This window comes from Gadus morhua, chromosome 12 (assembly GCF_902167405.1).
Source record: "Gadus morhua chromosome 12, gadMor3.0, whole genome shotgun sequence".
NCBI classification, from domain to species: domain Eukaryota; kingdom Metazoa; phylum Chordata; class Actinopteri; order Gadiformes; family Gadidae; genus Gadus; species Gadus morhua.
Genome location: NC_044059.1, coordinates 23,167,140 through 23,190,362, shown reverse-complemented (window position 1 = coordinate 23,190,362; position 23,223 = coordinate 23,167,140). Strand labels below are relative to the sequence as shown.

General features: G+C 44.6%; 3 protein-coding genes across 4 annotated transcripts in view; 2 read left to right on the top strand and 1 right to left on the bottom strand.

Annotated features, from left to right (window-relative positions):
- The window catches only part of anos1b (anosmin 1b), a 33,737-nt gene extending 24,515 nt beyond the window's left edge, over positions 1-9,222 (top strand). Inside the window, exons 8-15 of the mRNA XM_030372083.1 lie at positions 145-376; positions 3,476-3,614; positions 5,148-5,378; positions 6,408-6,502; positions 7,122-7,284; positions 7,543-7,781; positions 7,986-8,129; positions 8,245-9,222. Coding sequence (XP_030227943.1) covers positions 145-376; positions 3,476-3,614; positions 5,148-5,378; positions 6,408-6,502; positions 7,122-7,284; positions 7,543-7,781; positions 7,986-8,129 — 1,243 coding nt within the window. The 3' untranslated portion in view covers positions 8,245-9,222. The remainder of the gene's footprint in view (positions 1-144; positions 377-3,475; positions 3,615-5,147; positions 5,379-6,407; positions 6,503-7,121; positions 7,285-7,542; positions 7,782-7,985; positions 8,130-8,244) is intronic.
- Positions 9,223-9,548: 326 nt separating this feature from the next.
- Positions 9,549-18,400, top strand: LOC115555317 (spidroin-2-like). Its single transcript, XM_030372127.1, is given in 11 exon segments — positions 9,549-9,631; positions 10,129-11,615; positions 11,617-11,990; positions 12,563-12,668; positions 13,438-13,585; positions 14,219-14,266; positions 14,696-14,773; positions 15,067-15,204; positions 15,640-15,723; positions 16,168-16,218; positions 16,781-18,400. Coding segments are annotated over 10 exon segments (2,328 nt in total). The 5' UTR covers positions 9,549-9,631; positions 10,129-10,425; the 3' UTR covers positions 16,892-18,400.
- Positions 17,780-23,115, bottom strand: ttc4 (tetratricopeptide repeat domain 4). Of its 2 annotated transcripts, none has more exons than XM_030372107.1 (11): positions 22,864-23,115; positions 22,654-22,757; positions 22,416-22,533; positions 22,166-22,327; positions 21,948-22,025; positions 21,635-21,759; positions 21,223-21,309; positions 20,380-20,591; positions 19,564-19,648; positions 19,283-19,365; positions 17,780-19,139 (listed from the first exon to the last, which is right to left on the bottom strand). In XM_030372107.1, the coding sequence occupies exons 1-11, from the start codon at positions 22,937-22,939 to the stop codon at positions 19,040-19,042; spliced, it is 1,230 nt and encodes a 409-aa protein (XP_030227967.1). In that variant the 5' UTR covers positions 22,940-23,115; the 3' UTR covers positions 17,780-19,039. The 2 variants fall into 2 exon arrangements, with proteins under 2 accessions (XP_030227967.1, XP_030227968.1); XM_030372108.1 differs by having other exon boundaries at positions 18,842-19,139; positions 22,654-22,765; positions 22,864-22,990.
- Positions 23,116-23,223: the final 108 nt, after the last annotated feature.

The following is a 23,223-nucleotide window of genomic DNA, read 5'->3' as shown; positions in this document are numbered from 1 at the left end:
CAACAGAGAAAAAGCAGGTGAGTCCAGTGTGAGAAGCAGTCCCTCCGTGTTCTGTTGAATGTCTCTTGCGTGACTTGTATGACTGTTTCCACGTCGTCACATTGGCAGTCTAGGTTCTAACCCCTTGCTCCGCCTAACCCTCAGATCCGGAGGCCAGGCTCCCGCGGTGGGGGTGCTGGTCCGCTGGGAGCCCCCAAGAGAGGGAGACCTGCCGGTGCACCACTACAGAGTCACCTGGACGCCCCCCCGACACAAGCCGGCGCTGCAGGGCCTGGCGCCCCCCGCCTCGCATGCCCGTGGGCCGGCGGCGCACCGACACAAGGCCCACACGGGCAAGCAGGACCAGAAGGAGAGCACCAGCCGAGTGACGCCGGGGGTGAGGCGGATGGCAACGCTAGGGCTGCTCCATTATTGTAAAAAATCGGAATCACGATTATTTTGATAAATTTTAAGTCACGATTTTTTTTATGAGTTCGAAAACATGTTGCATTTATTCAGCATTTCTCTCCAAAAAAACACTTTGTAACTGAGTACTAATTTCCCCCTTAAAGAAATCTCTAATTGAAAATGTTCAAACAGAAAATAATGTACAAATATGTATGCAAACTCGATTATCTAGATTACAATAGTTTGGAGATCGTTGGACCCAAAACTATAGATTTATATTTGTGCACAGCCCTTGTGCATGCTGCACCTCTACCTACTGATTCACATGGAGATCTGCAACGATGCAGAATTGAACCGATCTGTATTACCCCTGAGGAGGGAGACTGGACAGGGAGTACCTTGAGTAAGGGAATTAATAACATACACAACTGGATTCAGAGAAAGAATTCCCATAACAACGCGTACCATATGTAATATGTTGACCTGCACTGACACATCTGCTGTACTTAGTTTCCTACTAATGGAAGAAGTCTTCAGTGTAGACCTCCAGGAATGTTACGTTCTTCGGCGAACGGTGTTCGATTTGCATAATACATATTGCAGTTAGACCACTGGCAATATACAGTTGTGAAACCATTTCAGTTATATACAGTATATATATCTTACTCAATAAGTAAAATAGTGCTTTTATTTGACATTTTGACTGTACATATTCCGTATCACATGCCAACAAACATACATGTAAAGTTGAACTTTGTTTCATCAAAAGAAATCAGTTCCAGAATTTGTTTGACCTTCAAGACTTTTCCGTTCCACATGTGTGGCTCGACAAATCATTTCCTGGCAGGTTTAATTTCTGAGGTCCCTGGCAGCCATAGGGCACAGATGGCCACCTTCCCCATGTGTTTTCAGTATGTAGAAATGTGAGCGACGTGCCATTATCTGTGTGCTACGTAACCATATTAACGCGCAGGTCTGGCTTTTGCTATGGTAACGTATCAACGCGGCTGTGCAGTTTGACTGACAACATAATTCAGACGCTTTTCAGGGTTAGCATAATGTGTTTAACCCGCGCCAAAGCATCTGGAAATACATTGACGATATGCCAATCACCACCACCACCGGGGCTACAGTGCCATAACATATCGGCTATCATGGTAGGAACATTTAAAAGAGACGATGGCTGAGTTTTTGCAGCTTGGTGTTAGCTTGGTTATCTGGATGCGAGTCATGGAACATTCCCATCTTTCACAGCTTTCATGTGGTTGGAAGCAGGGAGCACGATGTGTACCCTGAATGGCTGAGGTGAAATGTGTTCAAAATGAAAAGAGAGAGAATCGTCCATCGAAATGTAGCAAAACCTTAATGTTCTTTCTAATATAGATTACTTGTTACCAAGAAGCAAATTCACGGTTTTGCTTGTTTCACGTGGCTTGAAAAAAATGAGAAAAATGAGTCATATTAGAATGCTAGCGCAACAACTGCAACTTAAAACATGTGACGAGAGAAAGAACCATTCACAGCTTTTTATAATACACAAGACTGGTGTCCATTACCTCTTCACGATGCTGGACCCGCTTGTCTCAAAGTCACTCAGGCCATGTCCTGATTAAAGACTCCCAACAGTCATGTAAACAATTCAAGTCAAACACAGCACCACAAAAATGAGACCTGTTCTTGTTTCAAGACAGGCTTTTTTTTTTAAAGCTTAGTGCTCTGGTGCTGGGCTCATCCTAAACTCTGATGGACATCACAGACGTATCCTTGTGGAGCTCTTTATCTCCCGTCTGCTCTTGTGTTCTGCTTGGCTAGGAGGCCTGGAATTTAAATGACCTCCCCCCCGCCCCAGAACCACCAACACCACTATAACGAGTGTCTGCGGTCGCATGGTGGAACGGTAGTAGTGGCCAGGGCATCACAACAGGTTGTATCTGGAAGAACAACAGTGTTCCACTCTGTGACCAGGGTTAGGCTTCGCGCGTGCGATAGCATCCAAAGTTCCAGGGATTCTTCTGGCCCCGGCTCCTGGATAGAACAGGCACGCACGGAGAACCAGAGTTCCGCGGGTTGGCAGGGGGGGAACATTGAGTTGGCCTATGTGCGGGGGAAATATAGAATGTTAAATATGGAAATATATATTCAAATGAGGAAAATCCCACACCAGATATGTCTCCCTCGGTTCAAATCACTTTTTTTTTCAGGGGAAATCGCACGCAATTCCATGCTGACATTTACTCTATATTTCTTTTGTTTTCTCTCTCTCTCTCTCTCTCTCTCTCTCTCTCTCTCTCTCTCTCTCTCTCCCTCTCTCTCTCTCTCTCTCTCTCTATGTTTTGTCTGTCTTAAGGCTAATGAAATTCTACACAACCCAATTTAGTTTGGAGGTCACAGAGAAATTACTTCTCTCTCTGTCTCCCTGGCTTGCTCTGTTTCACACACACGCAAACACACACACACACACACACACACACACACACACACACACACACACACACACACACACACACACACACACACACACACACACACACACACACACACACACACACACACACACACACACACACACACACAATATCACATTCTGGTTTGTTATCATCCAGGCATCTCTCTGTTGTGACTGGTCGTGATCCAGACAGATGGACGTATCTGATTGACTAAGAGCCTGTTAACGAGCTGTCAGTCAAAGAGCAGACTAATGGAGAACAGCTCAGGCCCCTTCACTCGACAGATGATGAGGATGATAATGAGGATGAGGATGGCTATGGTGGAGATGAGAGCTATGAAGAGTAATAGTTTTGACGTAGGGAAAACAGAAGAGATTTAGTTAAATTACAACACTATAAAAATAATAAACCGGATTTGTATGTGGCCTAATATATAATTCATGCATGTATAGGCACCTGAATGTATTATGTTTATCTAATGTGTTACGTGTTAGTTGTGCATCTCCGGGTTACCATAGTCCACATCTGGGTTTCGACTGATCAACAAGATCAAGGGTATACGGATATGTTTGTGCCTGTGTGTGCATGCGTTTGGATGTGTGATTGATGCTGTATTCTAATGTTCTGTTCTCATTCTCCAGGCCCAGTGTGAGCTCTGGCTGCAGGGTCTGAGTCCTGCTACGTCTTACTCCCTGTTTGTCCAAACCGTCAACTACTGGGGCCAAAAGAGACTGAAAAGTCCTAGGTCCCAAGTTACATTTACCACTATAAGTGCTACAGGTGAGAAAACATTTTTACTTGCACACATTCTACCTCTTTCTCTGTCGATGTAATCATTTTTAAAGTCTGTTACCTGCGTTCATGTAAGATCATAATCTGCAAGGCATTAAGGGACAGGCACATACAGGTTTATCACATACATTGTTGTAGTGAGCCTCTGTTTGACTATTTGCTACAATAAATACACACGTTTCTTATTTATTCACTCTTTCTTATTTTTGTATGCAAAGGTATATATATATTTATAGAAAAGGGACTTAAGCACGGTTCAAGCACGGCTCTTAATTGCCGGCCTTGATTCAATTTGGGGTCAAAGAATGCAAAGCTCTGTGCCTTGTATCCCTGGTCAGTTCCTGGCACCTCCCTCCAGACCCCAGCAGAGTCCACCACTGAGAAGAAAGGATTCCTCCAGATTTACACTTGCAGCCCATTACCATGTTTTCCGGGCCTACTGTATGCAGCGGCGGTTTCTGTTCAATTGGTTTAGCTTTGAGGGGAAGCACCTGATCCAGAGCTGTTTACACTAGGCTCCGGGCAGGCTAACGTGCGATGCTCAAGCGTCTGATGTTATGATGAAACCAGATGGCCAGGGCCCACATAGTGACTCCTGTAACTACTGAGCCCCCCTCCCCCCAGGCCGGCCTAGCTCAAAGGGAGCGCTGTAGCATGTTGTCACGATGTTCACTTAACTAGCATCGCTGTTAATAAATACTGCATGCTGCACCGCGGCGTGGTTTTATTATGGTTGACACAGTCGTTAATCATTCGTTTGATTAAACGGTTCATGAGGAAGTGCTGTATTTACTTCCTGTTTGGTTATCTGCAGCTGCACAGTAAAATACACAGACAAATGTCTACACACACACACACACACACACACACACACACACACACACACAGTGTGAACAGTGTGTGAACAGCTACTGTTAATGCTGCGCGAGGTAGCAGAGGCATTTATGTTTATATTTATATTTATATCATATGGTCAGCCCAGCGGTGGAATGTCGGTCAGCTGCAATATCATTATGAGACCACGTAACCACAATTATACACGGAAAGTATTCTGGATTACTTTTGACATATTAAATGGTTGTGCCAAACAGCATCTATCCATTTTAATCCATTGTTCCCAAATTCTCACTTACTTTGAATGAGTCGTTGTTTCTTATAGCCACACGAACATCACCATTAAATCAAGGATATCTGATGTGACTGCAGAAGATACATGCAGGCTTAAGGGAATTATGTGTGCCTCAAGCTTCACCTTATTGGGGCTCCAAGCACCTGTACAATAAAGGCTAGTGTCTGGGAAAGGACCAGGTTAGGGAGGTTGTAACTCATGTCCCACCCACAGTGCCGTCTTTCCACTAAAGCTGACTGGGATTCTCAATTCTTGACATTGCCATTTTCACCCAAACAATAAAGCATTACTAAACGCACACAATACGTGTCATTTACTTTAGCCAATACGCTGTGACTTAGTGCCCTTATTTCTGTGTTTTATTCGACGTCTCTACGTCGGCCTTCCTCTAGAATCCCCTTCGCCGGACTCTGCCAAAGACTTCTCCAACGAGCTCCCGTTTTCCTCCTCTTCCTCCTTCCACCCTCCTTCCTCCTCCTCCTCCTCTGCTGACCCACCCGTCTCCTCCTCCCCGCGGCCGGCCCCAGCCGTCGCCCCCGGCGACCTGCGTCTGGAGGCTGCTGCCCCTCACTTCCACAACAGCCAGTTGCAGGTCAAGGTGTTCTGGAAGTGGCTTCACCCAGGTGAGTGTTTCCATGGCGACTGCCGTTGTATGACCTGTGGACGCACACGGGAGAGAGCGTCATAGAGCGTGTGCTGGGGCTGCACTTTGATTTAGCCTTGTGTCGCGATTGTGAAGCGGTCTGATGAATAAAAGCGGAGAGGAAACCAAAAGAGACTCACGGTTACTCCCTGTACAACTCTGCAACTCCCTGACCTTGTTCGACCCAGCAGTCATCTCAAGGAGTCTCATCGAATCATTGATGGAATGGGTTCCCTTCCATATAAACTCACTAATATTACTAAATATTAAATAGTATATATTTTCTCACTCAATAACAATGAATGGAATGAAAAGTGTTTCCCTTCCTCACTCCGAACCATTTCAAGATGAGTGTAGAGTGATTTCGATTATTTAGAGCCTGAGAACATTAGACATGCAAACTGACAGTGAAAAAATAAATCAGGCAGATAGTACAGACAGACACAGAGTGGCTGTCATATTCTCTTAGAATCCCTCCCTTCACTGGAGAATCTGCTCCCTCAGCACTCTGCCCCATCTGAGGCTGGAAACTCTGATGTGCAGGTCTGATTGGCTAGCACAGGCCAAAATAGGAGCTTCTTATTGGCTGTTATCTGGGTGAGACGTGTAACAACCAAAGACTAAATAACCAGCAACAGATGTTAGTAGAGTGATAATGTGCGTGATGTGTGTGTGTGTGTGTGTGTGTGTGTGTGTGTGTGTGTGTGTGTGTGTGTGTGTGTGTGTGTGTGTGTGTGTGTGTGTGTGTGTGTGTGAGAGAGAGTGTTATTGTGTGTGTGTGTGTGTGTGTGTGTGTGTGTGTGTGTGTGTGTGTGTGTGTGAGAGTGTTATTGTGTGTGTGTGTGTGTGTGTGTGTGTGTGTGTGTGAGTTGGCACACTTGGGAATGTGTTTTTTGTTTAATTCGTGCATATGTGTGTAATCAAATAAATACAACAATCTAATTACAAATGTAAACAAAGCCACAACGTTGTGTATTTTTTATTCAACCTCACTGCTGTTGTTTAACAGGCAGACACAGACACTCCGGCCCATATGTGCTGCGGTGGAGTCCACATGCCTGTGGTACTAATGTTACCAGCACTGAGAAAACAGCCAGTGTACAGGTATGTCAACCCTACACCACTGTGCGGTTGCCCTCTCTCCCTGTTTGTGTGTGTGTGTGTGTGTGTGTGTGTGTGTGTGTGTGTGTGTGTGTGTGGGTGTGGGTGTGTGTGTGTGTGTGCCTGCGTGTGTGTGTGTGCCTGCGTGTGTGTGTGTATTTGCACGCATGATGGATCGGCTTTCATCATTCTTATTCTCATTTCTGTCTGGAATGCATTCAACTATTAAACTGTCTTCCTTTCCGTAACTCTCCCTCTATCTCAATACTTCCCTGACATAAGCCCAACCCCTCCCTTTTCCCTCTCTCACTATCTCTCTCACTCTCTGTCACCTGTTTTTCCTCTTCGCCAGAATCTTAACTGCCAATGCTGTCGGCCTGCCTTCTATTCTAACTTCTAGCTTCTATTTTTAAAATAGGGTTAACCCTTTTTTATTGCCATTCATTCATGCAAGCATCACATCAAATACAGACCTTGGAGATGTATGATAATAAATCATCATTGTTATCCAACTAATGTATCCTCTCTCTCTTTGTCTGTCTGTCTGTCTGTCTGTCTGTCTGTCTGTCTGTCTGTCTGTCTGTCTGTCTCTCCCTCTCTCTCTCTGATGTTCATTCTAAAGGGCACCCATCACACCATCACTGGCCTGCTGTTCTCCTGTAAGTACCAGGTTACCGTGACAACAGAGGAGGTCCTGGGGTCCGAGGCTGTTGCTTGGGTAACGACCCCGGTTTGCTCCTCTCTCAAGGTCAGGGGAGGTCAAACCTCACCCTGTGGCGCAGACGGTAACCACACACACAAACAAATGCACACGGCCATCCTTTAAATATGAAATGCATGTATGTTAAAGTATACATTGAAACAGCACTGTACATTACAGGGATTTGACTAGTTCCTAATTGTACTTTTGTTTAACTTCAGCATCCCTGTGTTGTCATGTCCGATATAATGCTATGATTACATCTTGTTCAGCAAACCAACACATAGATATTCCAGACTCAAAATCGAAGTAACCCTTTGCGTTGTCCTCTGTTTTGTGTTAGAGCGCCCCCTGGCCAGCCGGAAGGTCGTACTGCGCCCAGAACGGCTTAACGCTGATTTCCAACAACTGAACAGGACCCTTCTCGCCACGTTCCGTTGGAGGCTTTCCCAGAATGCAGTGGATCATGCAGCAATCAAGGGGTTTCAATTCACGTGGAAGCAGCTGACCCCACCCTCAGGCGTTTACATGGCAACCGGTCTGGAAGAGACACTCATTTCACAGTCCCAGACAGTGGCTCCGGTAAGAGAAAGAGCTAATTTATCTCATCTTGATTCAGTATTAGTCTCAATTGCAACTTCACAATCATCAATTTACTTTTAAAATATCACAATCTCTAAAATATAAAGATGGAAACGTGTGTGTGTGTGTGTGTGTGTGTGTGTGTGTGTGTGTGTGTGTGTGTGTGTGTGTGTGTGTGTGTTATATTTGTCTCTCTCCTGCCAGTCCCAGCGGTCAGTGACGGTGAACAACCTCCAGGCAAACACTTTTTATCAGCTGCAGCTCCAAATTATGACAGCAGAGGGGGTCAACAGCGCATCAATCTCCAAGACCATACACACACCGGCTATCAATGAAACACTACTATAGGTATTAATGGGGCTTACAAGCACCCATCACAGTTAAGAGGTTTTGTTGAGGTGAAAATTATTACTTGCCAAATTTTGAGAAGAAATGTAATTCAAATCTTTGTTTTGTCTTTCAGGAATTGTTCCAAACGTACCCGTCTTTGTCCACTACATTACTCAAGTCTCTCTCTCTCTCTCTCTCTCTCTCTCTCTCTCTCTCTCTCTCTCTCTCTCTCTCTCTCTCTCTCTCTCTCTCTCTGTCTCTGTCTCTGTCTCTGTCTCTCTTCTCTCTTCTCTCTCCTCTCTCCTCTCTTCTCTCTCCTCTCTCCTCTCATTCTCTCATTCTCATCTCCATCCGTCTCTCTCTGTCTGTCATGTCACAAGCAGAGTGAAGAAAATTTGACCAAAACTGTCAAGAATAAAAAAGCTGTTTTCTGTCTGGAAAGCTTTCTTACATCCGATGCCAATATCCAACAGTTATTTCGTACTGCCATTTTTGATTCATACTGTGGAATACAAATGTATTTGAATCATTATCGTTCAGCTGTTAAGGCTGAGATTGTAAATATTTATTTTGAGGTGATCAAATGGTATCACTCGAGAGACCATTGGTTCTTGCCAAAAGATCATCTTGCTTTCTTTTTTGATCAAGCAAATTTGAATATTGCATTGCCAATGTGTTGAGGGGGCGAAAACCCCACTAACTCAATTGTAATTTGAATGTAATTAAAAGAACAGCTATGTTAAAAGCCAGTGATTCCCAATGTGAAGTGTAAGGACCTTTTACATGTGTACAGAAAAAACAAAACATTTTCATATATCACTTTTTTATATAACTAAACTGGCTGGCTATCATATTTTTATGACAATAAATGTTGGATGACCCCTCAAATCTCAAAATAGTACACTGAAGCCCAAATGTTAATTCATTATAATGGGTTATTTTAGAAGGAAATAGATTCACATGTATCCATTGGAGAATGTGTCTGTAGCCTATAACGATTCTCTAATATTGATTATAGCCCTTATACCTTTGTCGTATATATTTTTTTTTGTGTCGTTTTGTTACTGTTAGTTGTATTTATTGATGTGTTATTAAAGAGTATTGACTTCCATTGTGTTGTGTCAGTTATAGCCAAAATAAACGGACTAGACTTATTTACAATTTCGTGCACCAAGGGATGACATAATGAGAGGGACACAATTCACATTTCTTTTGTACAATGACAATGTGGCATACACAGGCACAATGAAATAAACAGAATTGCAACGCTAAACCTTAATGATCACCCATCAAATAAGCAATGGTTAACACTTATCATACTCGTTGCTAAAAGAATGACAGACTTTTTCTGAGCGACTACTGGCAGTAGACTGAGGAGGCAGAGCAGAAGCTCCCCAGTGACAGCGCTTTGCAATCGGCCTCTTTCTACGTAGCCGTGACGCATTCTTCCCGCGACGCGTACTGAAATTGTTTTTTCAAATCGTGCTCAAGAGAAGAAACTATTGGCTGTCTTACTGAAGGTAATTTAATTGGCATGTTTGTAATTATTTTGATGTGGCTATTATCTATTCTTCGACATTTAATAGCTGGCTCGATGACTCCGACATGTTGATATTACCGGAAATGTTCGAGTTTTTAGTGGCGGCTTTGTGTTTTCGATTGTTATGATCGTGTAGCTGCATTAGCTAGCGCAGTCGAAGAGTTGCTCTTACCTTCGATATTGTATTTGTTATTTTTTTACTGGAAAGAACACGCTGAATAACATTACTCAAACGTCGACTCAACAAAATAATTTTCGTTGATCAGCATGAAACAGTGTTTCCTTTGTCTTTATTGATGTTTGTAGAACATGCATGCATTGCAGATCTTCATTAAGTGCAGATCATCAATCACATTCCCAAAGCTTATCAATCACATTCCCAAACTTTCCACACATTTATTTTTCTTCTTTTCGTAGTCCTGACGTGGACATATAAATAACTATCTCTTGACCGGAGCTCGTCTCTTTTTTTTCTAGGTCGTCTTACTTAGCCCTCATCTTTGATCTGGGTTGCTGGCCATGGTGTAAAAATAGAATAGGATATATGCTTGCAACCATTAAAACGTTGTAAAATTGTTATCCTCTTGTCTCGACTATATGGTTGGATATACTTGTCGAAAGAATACCCTTATTGGCGAGTTAAAAAGAGGGGGTATAAATAGCCTAAACAAGGAAGTTTGTGGACTACAATTTAGCGGAGTGCTTGAGTGAGGGCAACGGAAAAAGAAGCAGGGGTCCTTGGGAATGGGGTAGGGGGAACCTGAACAGTGAGTCATGGTTCACAGCGGTGCCAATGCCCCTCTCATGCCCACAACTCCGTCCGCTTCACCTCTTCTGGCAGTCAGTGCGCAGCCTCTACATTCAACTCACACAGATGAAGGCCTCACAGAGCCCTCCGGCGATCTGATAACCTCAAGCTCAGACGCCACCGAGGCTCCTCAGGTCAAACCGGCCCCCAATGACCATCCAGAGTCAGGCCCGGGATCAGCTCTGAGCCCCGACCAGTTCCAGGCTGCCGGGAACGGACGATCTTCAGGCAGGAAGCGGACCCCGAAGGCCTGTGACTGCTGCGGTCCCAACGGCAAAGGACACAATGTCACGACCACGCCCACGCCAAGCAGGGGAGGCCGGGGTCGTGGGCGGGCCAGAGGAAGGGGTCGGGGCAGGCCCAGAGGCAGGGCCTCTGGGCCTCTGGGCTACAACGGGGACACCCCCAAAGGCACGGGGGGGGGTCATCTGACAAGGATTAAGACTTTTGAACTGAATGATGATGATGATGATGATGAGGACGAGGACAGTGATAAATACGATGTGGCGAAAGGGACCGGGGTCGACGGCCAGTCGGACACTTATTTAGATCTGCCAGGTGAAAGCGCTTGGCAGGATGGACCAATGAAAAGCCTCGTCGCCAAAGAGATTAGGAGTGACTCCCAAGAGAAAGGGTCGGCCCTGGTGGTGCGGGGGGGCCGAGGTCAGCGAAGGGGGAGGGGAGCGGCTGGCCTGAGAGGGGCCAGGGGTAGGGGGGCAGTAGCGAGGAGGGGGAGAGGTGCCAGCGTCGGCAGGACGTTGGAGAACACAGGGAACATCGAAGGAGGGGGAGGAGGAGGAGGAGGCGGGGAGCTGGAGGGCAGTGGGGTGGTCATCGCGGGAGCAGCGTGTGTTGCTGCCCAGAAGGTCTTTGCTCCTGCTGGAGCGGTCGGCCCGGCCAGCCCTGGATCCACGGCCGTGTGCCAGGGGCCCGAGGAGATGGAGCAGGGGGAGAGCCCCGCGTCAGACCTACTTCCCTCTAGTGCCACCAACGGGAACGGCGTTCATTTCTCCGAAGACGGGGAAGCGAGAGAGAGCGAGGCAAACGCGGACGCAGGCGCGCCCGAAGGCGGCGTCGGCGCGCCCGAGAAGGGAGCCGCCGCCGCCGACCCGGCCGTCTCGGAGGGCTCCGCCGCCGCCGCCCCCCCCCCCCGGGGACCAGGACTCCGCCATGCAGGTGGACCCATCGGCACAAGCCAGCGACCCCACGTCCAGCAGCACGCCGCCGCCACCCCCTGACGGCGACGCGGCGGCGGCGGCGGCGGCGGTGGTGGAGATGGCGGACCCGGGCGGCAGCCCCGCCCACACAGAGACGCCCGCGTTCCACACGGCCCGGTCACCGGCGCCTTCGCTGGAGTCCATCGCCGTGCAGAGCGGCCCACATGGCTGGGGGCTGTTGGACCACAGGCAGTACTGTCTTCAGGGCACCTGGGGGCCGGGGGACCAGGTCCCCACGGAGGCGGGTGCGCTGCAGATCGGACCGCAGACATCCGAGACGGACTGCACAGAGCTGCTCACGGAGATGCTTCACGGTGAGGTTCACTAAAGATCTGCCTCCAGGTCCAATGTTGATGTGTTGATTTGTATTGGGGGGGGGGGGGGACAGGGGGGGTTGGATGGGCTTAGAGGTTAGAGTGGTCGGCCCCTAGCCGAAAGGGTACCACGTTTGAACCCTAATGTTCCCCGACTACTTGTAGGCATCCCTGGGCCAGAAGTTGCTCAAGCATGCCATGAATGAGCTTTGGATTAAAGGAGTCTGCAACATTGTAAAATAGTACAAATTTTATAATTCACTTATATTAACTTATATTAAATTATATCACACCTTTCCAGATTCGGAACAGACATGCATAGACCCTCCAACGCTTGAAAGGAGGTGTAGCCCTTTCCTAGTGTTCTTTCAAAATATCTTGAACAATATTTAGTTTAGTGTAAGAACGTGATGAATACTTTAAAGGTTATTTTAGGGTCAACCCCAACACTTAATCCTAACATATATTATTCTGTGTGAACTGTGATGCATACCTCTGTAATTTTCTTGGCAATATGTGTAAATATGTCCTCCAGTTACGTTATGAACAAATCTCCCCCCCTCCCGTTCCAGACTTCTTGGAGGGCTTCTTCTTGAAGTATGGGAGCTTCATTCCTCTTAGCGAGACGGACGTTCTGGAACACCTGAAGACGAAAACCAACATGGACCTCAGTAAAAGGCTAGTGCTTGAAACACAAACACACTTTTACACAAGACCTTATAATTATACCTATTGATCACTTGAGCATAAAGGATTATAATATCATGTTATTATGTATCCCGATATTATCATCTTTCACTCTCTGAGCCACTGAAGCGTTCAGAGACCTAATTGTCTGGCTGTTTTCTTTGGTTAGCTTGCAAATAACCAGCACTCTCAATGATCATTATCTTGACATGCGGGGAGAACTGTAGCACTGGATCCCACGGTTGATTAGTATGCTAGGTAGAATATCTGTCTGGAGAGGCTGCCTGGCCCACCAATCATCCGGGAGCATGTATTCGCGGCTAAGGGTCACTGCTTTGATGGATGCAGGGACTTCAGGTGTTAATGGCAATTGGTCAGGCCTCATCTAGGTCGCAAGAGAGCAGTCATTTTTCTCTCGCTCCTACACCATGCAGCTGTGAAGAACCACACGAATGAAGTGCACAAGGAACCCTCTTTAAATAAAACAATAACACTGTTTGGATGGAACGATTTCAGATTTATGGTCTTCGTTGCTAGTCTGCTGTGAGACTTGCACACAAACTGTTGCTTGTCATTTCATAAGATTCTCATAATTATATGGATATCTGGTTGCTGTAATGAACCAATTTGAAATGCTTGAATCCATTCACGTGGCTCACTTTCCTTCTCTGGTTCCTTTTTTATTTCTCCTCTTTTACCTATCCATCCCTCGTCTTCATCTTCCTCTGACGTCGTCGGGTGTGGGGCGCCTGTGATTCAGGAAGCTGGACATTCCGGGGGAGATAAGACGGTTCAAGGCAGGGCTGGCCTCTGCCCCGGTGGCGGGCTTCATGGTGACGTATAACAAGCACACCCTGAGCCTGGAGGACCTGGGTACGCTGGAGGAGCAGAACTGGGTCAACGACCAGGTGAGGCCCAGCACTGCCTGCTTTTTAAAAAGGGGCGCTTGTTTTATGTTAGGTCAGGTGGTCTTGAACTTTTAGTACCAAAGAGGGGCAAATAGGAAATATACCAGGACGTAAATGGTGACCAAAACCAACAGATGAATAATACATTTAGAAAGTATATGAAAAATGAAGGATACATTTTATTTTAATAAAGGTAAAAAATATTCTCATATGAATGATTTGTTCTGGTTTGCTGATCCAGTGTGCTGTTCTTAGACATTGAGATGAACATACACACTTCTTTGTGGGAATTTTATGAGCATATTTTCAATCCTACCACAACTCATGTAAAAGGCATATCAAGAAGGTACATGCTTAAGGCTGAAACATGATTAAATTATGTTGTTATGAAAAAGGCTGCACAAAACTCAAATTGGGCATATAATATCAATTCCTATGTTTAAGTACATTAAAGTGGATTAAAATGTCTGAGCATAAAGCAACGGGGAAGGTTTGAGTATTTGGAAACCGTACCAATAATGAGGAAGTAAGAGATGGCGTTTCTCAAGGAGGAACAAATGGCCATTTGAAATCTGTAAGAATGTAGGTATTGAAAAATGTGTAAATCTGTAGTGTGTCCTCTTGTTTGTTTAGGTTATCAACATGTATGGGGAACTCATTATGGAAGCCACCCAGAGTAAGGTGAGTCACAGGATGTGTGTGTGTGTGTGTGTGTGTGTGTGTGTAATTTCTCATATCTTTTTGTTCACATGTTGAAACCTACCATTCAAAACGTAATAAGTCAAACCTCTTCAAGGAGTCCTGTGTGAGATCCTCTTTGGTTGTGCTGCTAAAGGATTGTTCCCCTTTATTGAAATTAGCACATTTATATGTAATGTTCCTCATTCCTCCACACAGGTAGGATTGTCTAGATTTACACACAGTGGCCCTAAAGTATTTTGAAGGGTGTGCCGCAGCAGAAATCCTCTAATACCTAGGTGTATTTATAGCCCTGAACCTGTCTCCTGTTGTACGGTGGAGGGCTGTTATTAGACGGGTCAACGGCTTCCACGTTTTCTGCTGCCTCTCACTTCTGCACTCCATCTCTGTCTGTCTCTCTCTCGGTCTCAGGTCCATTTTTTCAATAGTTTCTTCCACAAGCAACTTGTTGCCAAGGGCTACGACGGAGTAAAGAGGTGGACCAAAAAAGTAAGGATGAATTAGCCTCACTGACCACAAGCCTTTTATGGACATTAATAATATATTATATATGTTATGATATATATTATATATATGATATTAATTGTGTCAAACAGTTAAATTACTTTATAGTCATTGATTAAATCTAGACCCGGGAGATTAGCTTTTCTTGCTTGGTATGGTGGCTTTTCTGTGTGCACTACAGTACAGTTCGACAAAATGTTGAAACCATACTCAAGCTACTCTACAGGGATAGGTCGCTAATGAACGTGTGTGTGTGTCCGTGTGCGGTGTCCTCTTAGGTAGACCTGTTCTCCAAGTGGTTGCTGTTGGTGCCCATTCATCTAGAGATTCACTGGTCCCTTATCACCGTCAACACGGCAACCAAAACAATTAGTTACTATGACAGCCAGGGTGTCGTGTTCAAACACACCATCGACGTAAGTATGCCCTGCTGCAGCTGTGTTGTTAGTCTCTTGAATATTGTTTCTTGACCATTTATTTTGCTAAAGGGTCAAAGTATTACAATTTAGAAACGTAATACTAAAGCTGCAATTTCTTTCTTATCACATAAGAGTAAATAAGTTAGTTGATTGAATCTAAAATTTCCACAGAAATGTAGAATAAAATACATTTCTGATGAACCCTTATCAGAGCTGGGTGAAAATGCATTTCTTTTTGTGGTTTGAGGGAATTTTTCACCACATAAAATGTATCTGCAAATGAAAGAAAAACATAAAAACGTTATAGTTTTCAAAATCATTACACTGACTTATTTTGTGAAGACGCCACAGGAAATTGATAAATCGTTTGATTGGCCCAACCCTAATGTGTGTTGCTGTGACGTTTGGTGTGTGGCGGCCCCCACTCCCCAGAACATTATGAAGTACCTCCAGTCTGAAGCCCTGGAGAAGAAGCAGACCAACTACCAGAAAGGCTGGAGGATGCTCATCATCCGGGTACGATGGGTTCTGTATGAAACTACAAGCTGCAATAACCAACATGTACTAAAACGAGCCAGCCCTTCCTTGCCAGAATTGAATACATTATTTCAAATTATTGCAAAAAATAATTTTCTAGCATTTAAAAACTTGACACCTGCTTCCGAAGTAGTTGTTTATCAAATACGTGTTTGACAATATCTTCTGTTGACAAACCATAAATCGGTTTAAAGTTATAAAATGGGACATTTCTACATTAAAATATCATAAAAACACACCTTTTTTTTCTAGAATCTGATAGATTTTCACTGGTCCCCAACAGACAACAAGGTCCCACCCTACCCAACAGTTTTAGTTATTGTTTTGATTGAGAGACCCCTACTGGCAGAATATCATCATACCTTTAATAAATGGCCGATATGTCCTATCATTGACCGACGGTGCATTGTCTCACCACCTCAGGGCATTCCTCAGCAGAAGAACGACAGCGACTGTGGTGTCTTTGTGTTGGAGGTGAGCATTTGCTTCTGAATCTCCGCCTCCATCCCCTTCCTTCATTCAGTGTTTACGTCTCGTCATATTCTGTCACCCGTCCATTTCCCTTTCCCTCATTTGTCTGTTTCCTGGCCGTTGACTGCAACCACAAGTCATCCTCCGGTTGCAGTCCTTTTTCTGTTTTCCTTTTCGCGGCTCAGTTGTGGGCCAACGTCTCAATCGAACCCAGAGATGACAGAACATTGACAAGCACAAAAGAAAGCACACATCCATTTCCATCAAGTGGCGAGCCGCTCCACTCTTGGCGGAGAGGGTTTAAGTTTTCTGGTTTGGTGAGGTGTAGAATTTCTAAGCTTCATCCCATAGGTTTCTGTTGAACCTCTGCTTCCTTGTTTTTCCTGCTTGTTCCCTTGTTAGTTTCTTAGAAAAGAAACCTCCAATACTATAAACTGTTTAACCATGTGTGTGCGTGTGCGTGCGAGCGAGCGATGCTGCTTGTCTTGGCCTCTCTGGCAAAAGAGAATTTTAATCTCAGAGTCCAACTCTGTTAAATAAATAAAATGTCTGTCTGTCCTGACAGTACTGCCGGCGTCTGTCCATGAAGGAGCCGCTGCACTTCAGTCAGGAGGACATGCCTCATATCCGCAAGAGGATCTACAAGGAGCTGTGTGATTACCGACTGAATGACTGACTACCTGACTGATTACACTGACTGACTGCCTTCTTTACTTGATTGCTGATGGCCTGCCTGATTGCCTAGTTGGGGTACAACGTTGACTGTCTGTGCAATGCTGTTTTAATGACACACCTGTTACACAAGGGACCCGTGTCTGTCTATTTGTCTGTCTGTCCGTCTGTCTGTCTCTCACTGACCTGCAGTCGAACACAACCATTTCAGGCGGGAACATCGTAGATCAGAATTGGAACCCTAATAACAAATTAATACCAACCCTGTCCCAACCCTGCTAACCTACATTTCAACGGGTCGCTGTTCTTTATTTTTTTCCGTAAAATGTGGCATTCCCTGCCGGTACGATTATCAAGGTCTTATGTGGATGGCGAGGAAGGTGGACCGTCTAAAACAAGAAGGCCACCAAAGGGAATGCCAGGCCACGACTGAAACGGAGGGAATTCCCTTCCAACACCGAGCTCCCTAAATGTTGTGTTCTGCGTATCCCTGCCAGGATGACCAGTGCTCTTATCTAAAGTGGCTTGGATGAGGTGGATTGGATTGGATCCGAAACCCTTCCATGGGACTAAGCTCACGTCATCCTCTCTCTTGACTAATAGTATTCACTGATGACATTGTTTTTTTTTAGATGCACTGTGTTGTGCCTGTTTTGTGCCAGGAGAGAAATAGACCCCCAGCCAACTTCTTTAGCTTCTGTCTGTCGGCCAACAACCAATGGAACTGCTCTAGATTTGAACGTGCTGATTATATTATCCTTGCTTTCTAGCAAGGTAGGACAAGTAACCCAGAAAGGCAAATCACAAACCGTTGGCTGTTCAAATTATGGTTTACGTTCGAAACACTTCCTCTGTTCATTTCTAATTTTATAAATGTAATATCTTGTTTCCACCCCCCCCCCCCCCTCCTGTTTTGACCTCATTAATATTTGCACAGGCGCTGCAGTGATATCTTCTTTTTAATATGCGTAGCCTTCTGTCTAGACTTTGAATACTGTAGAGCTTCCGGATGATGATACATCAGAGACATCCACGGCAAGTTTATAAATGTTACTGTAAAGTACACTCTTTAGAAAAGGCCCATGGCATCATATTGGTGCATTTACACACTGTCCAAAAAGTCATATTTTATTCATATTTTTGTTTTTCTGACAAGAGGGATTTTTAAGTAAGGACCATGTGAATCGACTTTCTATTTCCTCCCCTTGGTTTTAAGTTCAAGTTTTATTATAAATTTGTATAAAAATAAATAAAAGGTTAAATAAAAACAAACTTTTATCAACATTCCTGCATAGGGAAACCAAACATTGAATAGGGCTTTTAGCTCAAGAAGTGAATCAAAAATGTCTTCTGTCCAGGTTTTTATTTAGATGTTTTGCTCACTAATATTTGAATCCACGTTGTTATTGCTTTGTCAGCCGCTTTCAGGCACACTTTGGCCGTACGCTGCAGTTGTTTCTGGACTGTTATTAAATGGGCCAACCCAGATTGGGTTCTGGCACTCATCTTGCAATGAGGAAAAGGTTTGAATTACTGATCTGTCTGCCAAATAGATTTGTGCCAGCAGAGGGCGCCAAAGGCCTACTCCCTTATGTCGGCTGCAGAAACCAAGAGGATAAATCTTTTCACCTACTGTCATGGTCACCTTCAGGTGATATATTCGTTGTTAAAGAGCACTAACTAGGCCAGATGCCTAATAACCACTGCGTTCATCTACATCTAAAAAAGCGATTGCGCACCTACTCACGTCATATTTTGTAATTAGATTAACTCATCCCTAGTGCACATTTATTACTGTATATGCAGATTTGTTTTAACAAAGGTAAAAGCAGTAGTAATATATACAAAGCACAATATTTTTGACATGACTTCAGTCAAACCATCGTCACAGTTCATTGAACGTCGATCTCTTTCAGTTAAATATTTATCTTCAATCTGTGGTACAGTATAGTTTCAAGTTGTCATGTTTTTATTTAAAATGAAACGGAACAGGAAGAGTTGTACATTCTGCTTTTGTTGGGGTGTGGTTGAGACTGTATTATATAAAAACACTGTCTGGGTGCAGTGAGCCAGACTGTCATTTGTTTTAAGTGGATACAAAGACGTGGATTTTAGCAACCCGGTCAGGCGGCGGACTGAAAGGACAAGGCCTTCACCAACGCTTTAGTGTCTTCTCTGATAAATACTTTTTGGAGAAGGGCGATCCTTGGACCAACACAATAAAGCTGGGGGAGCCGGCTTTTACAAAAAATCTGTCAAAATAAGAACAAAAAAATAATTAAAACAAATTAAAATATATAGCCTATACGTTGCAAAGCGGGTAGAATTATCTGTGAAATATTCATGGTCATTTGGTGCGTGATCATTTGACGATGAGTAAGAACAAAACCAGTACCTTTTATGCTGCAACACTTTCAAAAGAGACATGTCTGGTACCACCTGGTACAAGACCTCCATCTCCTCATCTTCAAAGAACAACTGAAGGAAAATAAATACAGATGTGTACATTTTATATCACGATAACTGAATGAGCATTCTCAGGTCAGTCTTTAGTATTTTACATTGGTAACATAGCTCATAACTCAGTCAAATTATATGATTGGGCTGATTGTTTGAAATTCCCTTTTCGTAATGACCTTTCCCAGGCACACACCCAACAAGGCGGATGTCACAAACCTGCAGGTTTTGAGGGAGGTACTTCCTGTCTGTGTCCCACGGGGGAAGTTCCTCGCCGAACATCACTGCCAAGTGGTCTATGAAGCTACAACCGAAGAGAAAGAACAGCCCAAGTTTCCTCAACTGCAGCAAGGGGCGCTTCTCCAGCATCAAACATGTTGCATGTGACTTAGGTAAAGTCAGCAGGAGCGGACCAACGCAGCTGACTGATGTTTAACGGGTGATATCGTGCTTTTTCAGCTTTTCCCTTTGCTTTAGACTGTTATATTACACATTTTCTACGTCTACTAAACTACAAAAATCGAACTGAGCCAGGTGCAGTGTTTGCGCCCAAGGAGAACGCCAAGTTCAACAGAAATCTCTAATTTACCTTTAATTATGTTATCAAGGGTTATCAATGTGTGCATCAGAAAGTGACGTTCCATCAAATCTTTTAAGTAATGCAATGATTGCAATCGATTTCCTTTCATTCTATTCAGCAGAAATATTCAAATTATTGTTTATCTTTACACACAGGAACTGGTTTATAATGCGCAAATCTATTCTCCAATTTATCTCATTAATAAATACAAATTTCTAGAGATATGTCGGCCTGTTAATCGTCTCTATATTAAGTATTGTATTTGTTCATTAACTAAATGAAAGCCTTGTTATGGGGAATTCCAACCAAGTATACAGCATTGCATATCGGTGCAACAGTTGGACTATTCCGACCCCTACTGCTGCAGCGTTCTACCTGGACTGTGCCACCACCTCCAGCGTGAGCTATTAGCCTGGGCAGCTGGAAGCGGAGAAACAAGGAGAAAAAGTAGGTACCATGAGGCCTCGCAGAAGGCTGATATGAAGTCACTTTGCTGGTGTTCTGGGTAGAGGAGGAGGACGGGCCAGTTCAGGGCGCCCTGGTCGTCCAGGAACACGCGGGCCCCGGTGGCGTCCTGGGTGAGTTGGTCCAGAGCTGGCCCCTGACCCTGCTCCTCGTCGTCGTCAGAGCCACGCCTCTTTGGCAGGCGGAGCTTGATGCCGCGCTCCTAAGAGTGGTGGGTTCCAAAAGAGCCAAAATTTAGTAGTGGTGGATTTAATGATTCGTTTCCGTGACCCAGTTCGCGTGATTCAGTTCGCCACGAGGATTCGTTCGCGAATCGTTCGTTTGTTCAGTCGAGTTTCCGGTAGCACTAACTCCACTGAGTCTGACTGACTCAGCTGAGAACCGTGCAATGGGGTCCATTCCATGATGCGATTTACCGCTACCGGAAACCAGGCTGAACGAACATACGATTCGTGAACGACTCCTCCCAGTTCAGTCGAGTTTCCGGAGAATCGATTCACCGGAAACTCGACTGAACGTGGAGGAGTCGTTCGCGATTCAGCCTAGTTTCCGGTAACGGTGAATCGCATCATGGAATGCACGCCATAGCACGGTTCTCGGCTGAGTCAGTCAGACTCAGTGGAGTTAGTGCTACCAGAAACTCGTTCGTTCAGTCGAGTTTCCGGTGAATCGAATGGTGAACGAGACGACCGAACGAACGAGAGAGACGAACCGGTTCGGTTCGTTCGTTCTAAAGACTCGTTCATTCGAACCGGTTCCCTGACAACCTCAAACCTATTGAGAATGGCACATATTCATTCATGATCATGATGACATGCAAACTGAAATCTCACTGTCATGGCTGATAGTAGTCTTTGTCTTTCGCCTTGCTCCTTTTTTTCTTTGGCCATTGCTTTCCGGGCATCCCTCTCTGCCTCTCTCTGAAACCCAGACGGATGAGAGGATACACATAATCAGATTTTAGTATTTACAGAAGACAATACAAATGCAATGCGAAAGTAGCCGGTCACTAGATTCACTAGACTTGCTGTGATGACAAGGCTACCTGTGATGCGTTGCCACGGTAACTCCAACTAGACTTAATCAAAGCAAATGCTACTCATCTGAATCTGGGTAAAACAGGCGAACGGCAACTTACAAATATCTTAGTGTAAATCTTAAATGTGCCTTTGACCCCCCCCCTACAAAACCAATTGGCCCTCAGTCCCACCCCCGGAATAAACATTAACCCATCAACGGCCATACCTTGTGTTTGTCTGCTGCCGACCTCAACTCTGTTAGCTTTTTATCACCAGGGTGCATCTTGAGCCCCCTGTCGCACCACCGGATGGCCTCTGGAAAGCTACGAATCTCCATGCAACACTGAGCTCCTGCAGAAACCAGGAGAATAAATACTTGGCACTCATTGCATAGTTTCTGGTGCATTTCTTTCTCTTTTGTATTAAACAGGCTTGCTATTAATGAGCTTTTACGACCAGTTGAAAATTGTAATAGTGCACCCTCCAGCAAGTGGAATTATTGTTTGTCAGCAGACAGAAACAATTTGAATATGACAAACCTCTGATCAATGCTTTAAGATGGTCTGGTTTGATCTTCAGTGCAGCACATGAATCTTTCAAGGCAGAGCGCATGTTACCTGTGAGATAAAAAAACATATGACATTATCTCCTGAAACACAATCACACATTTTCCGATTGTCATCCATCAACATTTCAAATGTACAACATAGCTAAATGCCATGTATGATAAGAAAAAATGTCAAACGAAAACCCATACCGAGATAATATTGTGCAGCAGCTCGATTGGTGAGTAGAACAGTGTTGTTGACCTGGTCTTCCCAGTTCGCCTTCAAACCTTCTGTGTATGCCACCACTGCCTTTTCATATTTTTTCTCTTGAAAATATGCGTTTCCTTCATTTTTCAGACTGACTGCTTTTTCTGAAGAGAATAAAATATATCAGACCAATCCCGAACAGGAAGGACTCAATGCCATCAAATTAACCTTTGCAACTGTCCATCCACTGACCCTCGGGAGTCCTGTCTTCATCGTGGATAAGGGCCTGAAGACAAGCCAATTGCGGATGCGTTTTAGGGTCAATTTCTTCTGGGGCTTTCGTCATGAACAATGGTATTTTCTCCATCTCCTACGAAAGGTAAAATAACATGACGAGAATTAGCAGGACAATAAAGCCAAAACACCACATCCAGCGTTACCGACGTTACAAACAGAAACGTTTTGTGTATACTATGTTTTTTGAAGTTACCTCTTCCCAATTGTCTTCGCTAAAACCATTTTTGTATCTTTCTTCGGTAAATTTGTCCATAAACTCATCCCAGTCACCATCGCTGTCGTCGGCCGAAGTCATCTCTGATTAACATTAGAAACAAAATGAGCTGTCAGCAGTTGGTTTGCAGAATGGACTTATAATCAAATTAAAGGGTAAAAGCGGCAGATTAGTTATTATAATACTTACTTGACAGGGACTGAGGGAGTTCTCCAGGGGTTGCTACTTGTTTACTATCGGTGACAGTCGATAAGCGCACTACCATGTGGAGGGAACGACACTAGGTTATAACGCTCCGACCAGAAACCTTTCGCACGTAATAAGTTCCGCATCCATGGCTCTACATTTGTCAGACTCATAACGCACATTATATTCTTCTAAAAATTCTAATAATATCAGCACTACTAGCGAAGAAGACATTTATGAACATGAGAGGGATAGAGTATCTGTCAAAAAGGCTGAACGTTTGTTCAAGTATCTCACCAAATCGGAGGATGCTTACTTATGTAATGAATAGCAACAAGGGGGAAAAAATGCGAGTCACCATGA